The sequence below is a fragment of the Hoplias malabaricus genome, chromosome X2, assembly GCF_029633855.1.
Source record: "Hoplias malabaricus isolate fHopMal1 chromosome X2, fHopMal1.hap1, whole genome shotgun sequence".
Taxonomy (NCBI): Eukaryota; Metazoa; Chordata; class Actinopteri; order Characiformes; family Erythrinidae; genus Hoplias; species Hoplias malabaricus.
The window spans coordinates 17411858-17420842 of NC_089819.1; the positions used below are offsets into that span (position 1 = coordinate 17411858).

An 8985-nucleotide genomic window follows, 5' to 3' on the forward strand; every position below is an offset into this window, starting at 1 on the left:
GGTGAATGAAAACACCTCTGTGTGGGCATGAGGGAGAGGATGAGGAGGAAGATCAGGATGAGTCCTGCTGCCAATCGCTCCTCCAGCCTCCTCCACTCTCTTCCAGCCCACATAGCATCACACAGGACAACGCCCCCCTCCGAGCGTTATCAGGGTATTCCACGGAACTCGCGCTATCCATTACAGGCGACTCAGTATTACAACACTTTTTATTCTTTGTAGAGTGGTGTATCTACCATTTTGGCTTTTACTTCATTATTTTGGCACTTTCTTAAAAAAAAAAAAAATAATAATAATAATAATAATAATAATAATCAACCCAATTATACTCACGTGTATATTTTATTTATTCAATTGTATTTTGTCCTCGATGTTTCCACAAGTGGTACTTGTTGTGTACTAATAGTGATTATCCATGTTATATAATATAATAATAATTAATTATTATTATTGTAATTAGTATATCTATTTATTATAAAAAATAAAAATTATATTGAATTTGAATTTGGTATAAAATATTCTTAATGAATAAAACAACAAAGGTAGTGCTAATTAAGGCTATCCTAAGAACATCAATATACGTTTATGATTATGAGACAGTAAATGGCGACTTTTATTTCTTAAAAGACTTTTAACCCAGAAGCAGAAACAACCGGCGTGACCATGGGTAGAATACCAAATAGTATCTTCCTCCCTACATAGTGCACTATGTAAAATAATAAAGACACAACTAAGAGTAATGTGTCTGAAAATATCCATTTTGGAATTAGATACGTGTTCAATGGTCACCTATCCTTGTTTTCTGAGTAAAGGTTTAAGTGTTTGACATATGTAGTGCACTATATAGGGAGCATGAAGGGGATTTGGACGTATCCCGTGGTTTCAGCGACTTGCTGTTTTCGTTTCATGAGACGCTAGGTGCTGAGCGGCTCGGCGGCTGCTTCTGTCCGCTCTCTCAGTAAGTTCTGTTTTATGTCGTTGTTGCTACTTTTTGTAAAAAGAAAATTCCGCAAGTTAACATGTAAATTTTCCGTCCATTAACAGTGTTTAGTATTTGTTTTTGCGAAGTCATTTTAATATGTTGAATGAAAGAGTTAGCTGAGAGTTTAAGTTAGCTCAGTAAATGATTCACTTTTTGTGTTTAAAATGAATTATCGTTAACAGCTTCATTTCATGGAGGCTTTCTAGACTTGTATTATTTTGAAATGACTCTGACATCAGACTGTCTGTCTTTTAAATCAAGTTAAATTGCTTCAGATTGGCGAGATACGAGTTAGCTGACCCTGCTAACATGATAAAGGGCCCTAACTTTTTGTTGTGTTGTTTGTCCTTCTGTTTCCTACTGATCAATCTGTGTATAGAAATGTACCCAAAGTAGTCGTGCTGCATTTTTACCTGTCCTTTGTTCAATATTTTTTTTCCTCTCTAAGAATTTAAGTCTGTTTGTTACTGTGTGCGGAATCCTTATTTTGTAAACAGTTTTTTTTAGCAAAATATATCATTCTACTTGTACACCGACCATCCATAACATTATGATCATCATTTTTTTTCTACACACACTCTTCATTCTCTCAGCTCCATTGACTCTACACGGGGAACTTTGTAGTTATATAATTATAGATTGTAGTCTGTTGTAGTAATTATAATAATATTATGGCTGATCATTGTGTGTTGATTTCAGTGACATTTGTAGCACTACATTTAATCCAAGTGTAATATGTGCGTTTTTAATGTAAATATAAAACATTGCAAATGCTGTACACGTTAATGTTTGTAATTTAGCTTAATACACCCTTAATATGCATTTCTAGCTTGAATTTATTTTTATGTAGTTAGTAACGCATAGTGGATAACATCTCAGCCTCGTACACAAGTCACTAGGGTTTGATTCCCAAACCAGACAATCGGATGGCCTTTCCCAAGCCGTTCCCTCCTCACTAGCACTCTACTATGGAGTGACACTCCATGGCTGTGTCTGAAACGACCTGAATGTTGTTAACTAAGGTAGTATTTTGAGGGAGGAAGACAACACCAAGTCTTATCTGAAAGGAATGCTTTTATTAAATGCTCCAATGTCTTACAAAGCAAGCATTGGCATACAAGTGTTGTGGCAATGTGTTGACAAATGCTTTTTAAAGCCTTTCCCTAATGCAATTAATTTACACATAACTTATTTTCACAATCATCGCCATGGCAACTGATATAAGCTTTTGTTGTCTGTGTCTCTTGCGCTGCATTATTTAAATAAACATTTATGGCATTTAGCAGATGCTCCTATCCAGAGTGACTTACAAAAGTGATCATTCAGCACATCCAAGCTGGAGTAATGGGGGCAGAGTGTGTCACAGCACAACAGTTATATAAATATACATAAAATCTCATGCTTTTATGTGCATTATGGTTAAAAAATATTTGGGACGAAATAAATGTATAAGTCATTTACGATGTTTTTTTACATCAATCATAAATTCCATGAGTTTGTTTGAAGACACTGAGAAATACTGTGTTTAAAACTGACTCCACCATCTGATGATAATGACACAATATAATAACTTTCTGAAAAACATATATTATTTGTACATTCTGCTTTCTGAGTTGCACTTCCATAGAATGTGGTTGCTGTGTGTGCTCTGGATTAATTCACCACTGAATGGTTTTATAGCCCACTCTAATCAATCTGGAACAGCCCTCAGTAGGGAGCGGACTGAGATTTAGGGAAATCCTGTGATACCTTGTGGAATACTCCTCACTCTGCATTTTATCTCCATCTACACCATTTTTTAAAGTTCATATTCACTCTTGATAAGAACATCAGCCAAAGACTGCAAAAATGTAAATATAAATATAAACATATGTCAAACATAATTGTGCAGAACTGTCTTTTTATCTCTTTGTCTTTTTTCTTCAGGTGGCAAATGTGTTTCCATCTCTCCAGGGAGAATGTTTCCAAGATCTCCTGCCTTCCCCCATAAACATGGGCAGAAAAGGCCTAACAGTGTATTCACTCAATGCCTTTTCCCAAATGCCTTCTCACAGCCGCAACAAATGGAGTCACATCTGAACCTCACTAACACAAAGTGAGTATTAGATTATTATTGTTTACTGCATAAATTTTATGGTTTAGGCCCAGGCTGATATGAATTAACTGCAGCTCCAAATGGCAAAAGATTAATTTATAAAAACAAAGTTTCTCCTCTCCTTATCACATAATGATTTTTTTAAATTATGTTTGGGACTTTTTCTGTCAGGTTTTTGTGTTCATTTATTACAACATCTCTTTGGACCACAAAACTGACATAAAAATGGATGAGTTTTAAGTCGTGACAGAAGTGAGATGCAGTAGATTTGTTTTTTGTTTGTTTGTTTTGTTACCACTCAAATAGCATAAAATGGCTGAATGCTGTAGTCTCCTACATTCATGTTCATACGTAAGGATAGGAGACAAATAATATTTATGATTAAGCCTCTTAAACATACAGGGAAAATATACAGCCCGGTATGCAAGAAATTGTTACTACACAAAGATATCCTGGTGTAAAGTCAGTAATATATTACAAAGTCTCGGTTATAAGGACATACAAACTTATATGATTTAATAAATATACTAACACCATTTCCTTCAACATCTTCCTGAACAATGTCCAGTCAGTTTGGTAAAGTATAGAAACAGAAATGGAAAGAAAGGTTTTCTGATTGAGTGAGGGACTGTGATTAACTCTAAATCTTTCTTCCTCCCAGTGCACACTGCCAACCTTTGAATGCATTCCCTCTGATCCCGACCTATCAATGGAAGCCTGCCCCTTATGTCTCTTTGACCAGTCCAAATGGCTCAAAAACCAAAAACAGAAAGTAAGGCTTTCTTTTTCCGTAACTGTTTAATGTGTTTTTGGTATATTATTTTTGTCATGCAATGAAGAAACTCTAATTGTTATTATACTGTAGGAGAAAAAGTGATGGCCTCAGTGAAGATGACCTGAAGAGGAAGCGTGTCGGTTCTCCCCATCCATATGAACATCCAGGCAAGACGTCCAGGTTCAGCCCAGGAACTATGGGGGCTTGCTCTTTAATTCGTTCTCCTATGCACACCCCTAGCACCTCAAAATCCGTAGGCCATGTGCCATGTCTCAGGGAAGAATCCCTTCTGAATGCCAACAGCAGTTTGCCACAATCCCTCATCAAAGATAAGGTATGCTTTGTGGAACTGGTGAAATAGGTCTTCTGTAAAAGTTATATATCTGTTAGGCCTACTGTATGGACAGATGGTTCTGGTTGTCTGGGACTTAATTCTACAGCATCCTAGGATACTAATAAGTCTACTGATGCTTAATTTACACATATTACTATAGAAGGATTCACTTGTAAAGCAGTAAAATTTTGAATCTAGAGAAAAATACTTTCAGCCCCTGGCAAGCTTGCTTCTCTGTGAAAAGGAGGTGGTGATGTCTGCTACATCAGATTCAAAAGTGTGAAAGAGGTTTAAAACATGAACTGATATAGCCTGACCCTAGATCAGTGTTAGTAATGGGTAATACATATGATGATGATAATCATAGACCCAGGACTTGAACATGTTTGCTTCTTTTTGGCTGCAAATGAATAAACTGTGCTGTATTTCACCTACTCTTTGGTGAACCGAATGGCATTTGTGTAATGTAATAGACATATATAATGTCTTTTAGCTGAGCCAGCAGATCATGGAGCTGTTCCTAGCTTGTGAGCAGCAGAGTGAAGACCTGGAGAGGAAGGAGTCTTGTCGGGCACAGTTACAGAGAGATATTCAGGGACTCTTTCCATGTATGTCTCCCTCTGACATCCATACACTGTGGTCATTCTTTCAACAGGGCTTTTAATTTCCCTGAACTAATCCTGACCTTTGTTGTGTCCTTCAACTCTATCGTTGTAGGTGCCAGGGTGTTCTTAGCAGGGTCATCTCTGAATGGTTTTGGTAGTCGTAGCAGTGATGCTGATCTCTGCCTCGTTGTTCAAGATGGGCCAGTAAGTTGGCATGTTTACGGGGCATATGACATTGGAAAGGAATGAGCTGCATTGTTCCTGAACTGTGAATTCGTATTTTTATTCCTTGTCATTACTTTTCCTTGTAGGTGAATCAGCGAACAGATGCTGTGTATATACTCAGTCTTGTACGAAAGCTGTTATTCAAATTGTGTAAGTACTTGTCATTGCAATCTTATTTGTATCCCCAGTTTACAAAGTTACAAAGTTTTTTTTTTTTGTAACTGCTATGTATCTTGGTCCACAGCTTACATTGAGAAACCTCAGCTCATCAGAGCAAAAGTGCCCATACTGAAGTTCACACATCGAATCAGGTAGAGTCATGAACACAAGATATTCTTTCTTTATTCAGCACACTAGGGTGTAGTGCATTTCAAATCAATATTATTTGTACTTGTAGAATAACTGTAACATGATTAATCAATGTATTTTTTATAACGTTGTATGCTTGGTTTCACTTAGTGTTTTACGTTCTTGCTGTTTTCCTTTTTATATTTAAAATCTTTTGAAAAATCACTGAAATAATTTTACTTTTTTTTTTTTTTGCAGTGGAGTGGAGTTTGATTTGAATGTTAACAATGTTGTTGGCATTAGAAACACCTTCCTTCTACGGACATATGCATACAGTAAGCGCTTAGTTTATGTAATTTACTATTGTTCAGGTAATTGAAAGGTTTAAAACTGACAAATGTATAATTATTATATAAAAATATAACAGATTCTGTCCTAGTATTGGTACAACTGGCCAAACCAATGGAATCATTTTTTCAGTTTTAATATGTTCTGTTGTATTTTTAGACTTAAGTCTTGAGAGTCAAGACAGGTAGTGTTTATACATGGGTTGTTTGTACAGTGTGAAGCATGCACTCCACATCTGCTTTAAAACCACAGATCAGGGCACATTCTTCTAATTTCTTTAATAGAAAATGCATTCAACCTTGTGGCATTCTGTTGTTTTTGTATTAGTTGAAAAACGAGTTCGTCCCCTTATCCTTGTGATCAAAAAGTGGGCCAGTCATCACAGGATAAATGATGCAAGTCGTGGAACCCTTAGTAGCTACACACTGGTGTTGATGGTCTTACATTACCTTCAGAGTAAGTGTCATGAGAATACATTTGTAACTATAATACAAAGCCTGTATGAAGCGTGCTCTCCTAAACATTAAGTGCTTTTGGGGCTTTTAGTTTTCCTTGAAATTTAAGGAAAATGCTCACTCTTTTTGAAAGTGTCCTTGTTAGTGTTTAGATTGTAACTGCAAGCTGTTACTTTTATTTTGAGATCTGTTAATTACTATCAAGGATTGGCATAATATTTGCTCTTAATATTCAGTATTCTGTTCCATGTAGCTCTTCCAGAACCTGTCATTCCTTGCCTCCAGAAAGATTATCCAGTAAGTTGTTCTGGTAATTTATTTGTTATGAAAATCGAATATACGGCAAGAGTGCAAAATAAAGATTGAGTGTAATTTGATTGTGATAAGGACTCATATGATACTGACATTTTCATAGGAGTGCTTCAACCCAGTAATGGATATTCACTCTGTACCAGAAGGGCCCAAGAGCATTCCTCCCTTTGTATCAAAGAACCACTCATCTCTTGGAGACCTATTCCTAGGCTTCCTGAAATACTATGCCACTGTTTTCAAGTAAGAATCTTGTTTTCATGAAAACTGTAATCACATCTAAAAACAGAACTTTTCACTGCATTTTTGCCCCCAAGAACAGACCTCAATTTTGTACTTTTTGAGGGTAAATTTTTTTTAGCCAACACTTACAAAGCTCTAGGCTGATTTCACCACACCTGCAAAACAGGTTGTTGCCACTGCACAGAACCACAGAAAAGTTTCATGACTGTTTTATAATCAGTAAAAATATTTGTTTATACTTTGTGTTACATTCGTTTCTCGTTTGAAAAGAGCGCTTTGTTTAAAGAGGTATTTATGCACTTCCAATTCATGGTGGTCCCACAGGTGTAATTGCTGTCAAGTAGTTAAGGCTTAAGTTAGTGTTAGAAGAACCACTGGAGGGGGTGGGGAGTCCCCTAACTCCTAGCCTGCCAAGATCTCATTTCATTTCAGTGTTTGACTGACGGCAGCAGGTATGACTTTTGCCCTTTGGAAACCCCTGGCAGGCCCTGTTGAACAACTTACTTTGACACATTCGAAATCAACAATACATATAACAGTATAAGAAAATGTACTTGTGGTCATTGTGATGCCAGATTTAATCTCTGTTTATTGCTACTTGTGTTTCAGATGGGACAAGTATGTCATCTCTGTACGTGAAGCAAAAACTCTCCCTAAACCAAACACCTGGGAGTGGAGAGACAAGCTCGTCTGTGTGGAGGGTAACATATCCAGATTTTTGGATATATTTGTAGAAGTTGATTGTAGTTATACCGAGCCCATATCATGAGTAAACCAAAATCCCCTCACTTTTTGGCAGTAGATGTTAACGCTGTGTACAGACTTTGAAATTAATTGTGTTGTAATGAAAATCAACACGTTTGCATATATCAAACATGTGGCAAGGAAATTTTAAAATACATACAACATGTAGGATATGAACCATATACTTGCTTCTAGAGAGCACATTATTAACAACTTGCTTCCATTTTGTAATGATTGTAATTTTCCAGAGCCATTTGATGGATCAAACACAGCCAGAGCTGTTCATGAGAAAATGAAGTTTGATGCCATTAAGGCACAGTTCACAGAGGTATTTAAATCACACTTGTAGACTGTTCCTGAGATTTATTCTTTCACAGAATTTTTTTAATTTTCTTTTAAACAAGGCTTTTATAAATAATTCTTCAGAAATGTTTTTGCTAGAATAATATTTTTGATATGTTGGGAAATACTGAAAGGCTAATTCTCTTATTTTGGATTTTTTTTTTTTTTTGTATATATAGTCCTGGCAGGTGTTACAGGTGAGGAAAGATCTGAACTACATTTTACCCACCAGAGAGACAAGGCCAAAAAGATAACCCAAACCTGAGCCCCCTTCAAGAGGCATTTTACATAAGTGGACTGAGAAAAGATATAACAGAATTGAGCACTGGACTCAAAATATTTTCAGTCATATTTGTGTTTTTGGAGACTTTACACACATTTTCCTGCCATATTTTTGGGTAGTTCTGGACTTAGTATGAAAATGGGGGTTTTGCCTAGTTTGATCTCTGACCATTTTACATGTCTAGGAAGACCACAATAAGGGGCTAAAACTGTATTGTGTATATATGTTTCACATAAGTAATTCGTTACTGAATTATGAACGTTTGGCGTTCTTTATTCTTGTTTTGTTCTGTCACTGTTTGTACATTTTGTACTGTCTTTTAATGTTTATTTAAAAGATTAAATTTTTGGAAAATTACCACTTTGTCTATCTTGTTCCCATGCTTTTTTTTTTTTAAACCAAGGCCAAGATTAACACGTGACATTAAAGAGATTTTAAAACTCTCTGCTGAGTCATCCGATAAACTTGGAAATCCCTTAAAGAGAAATGCCACTACATTTTCAAAATGTCTTCAAGATGACTATCCTACAGAACCCTCCAGAGGGACGTTTGTGCAGTGATGGGAGCCAGTAAACACTTTGTCTCTACCTCACAAAATGTTATGGAATAAGCCCCACAATTATTTTATTATTGATTTCATTTGAAAAAAAAAATTAATAAAATATATATAAGGCATTTGTTGAAAACTACACCAAAATGTAAGACAAAATTGTACTCTTAGAAAACCGATTTCAGTTTTACTCAGATCAACATTACATGTTAAAAGTCAGAAAATTTGAGCAAGTTCACTGGCTATTTTCATGGTAAATAACAATGTTATAGACATTGTGGCAGGGTTTCTACCTCCACTTAAGAAATGTGTTGGTGAGTGAACATAATTCACCATTTCACATCAGACCGCTCTGAATAACTGTTTACATCTCAACACTTGAACTCTGTAAACATTTTAAAAAGCAC

General features: G+C 36.0%; 1 protein-coding gene across 1 annotated transcript; it reads left to right on the forward strand.

The window, feature by feature from the left end:
• The first annotated feature begins 858 nt into the window (after positions 1-858).
• LOC136676742 (poly(A) RNA polymerase GLD2-like) lies at positions 859-8339 on the forward strand. The gene is made up of 15 exons (XM_066653946.1): positions 859-958; positions 2909-3077; positions 3739-3849; positions 3943-4186; positions 4680-4794; positions 4904-4995; positions 5103-5166; positions 5261-5327; positions 5563-5639; positions 5980-6108; positions 6361-6404; positions 6523-6659; positions 7269-7360; positions 7652-7731; positions 7925-8339. The coding sequence occupies exons 2-15, from the start codon at positions 2941-2943 to the stop codon at positions 7997-7999; spliced, it is 1464 nt and encodes a 487-aa protein (XP_066510043.1). The 5' UTR covers positions 859-958; positions 2909-2940; the 3' UTR covers positions 8000-8339.
• Positions 8340-8985: the final 646 nt, after the last annotated feature.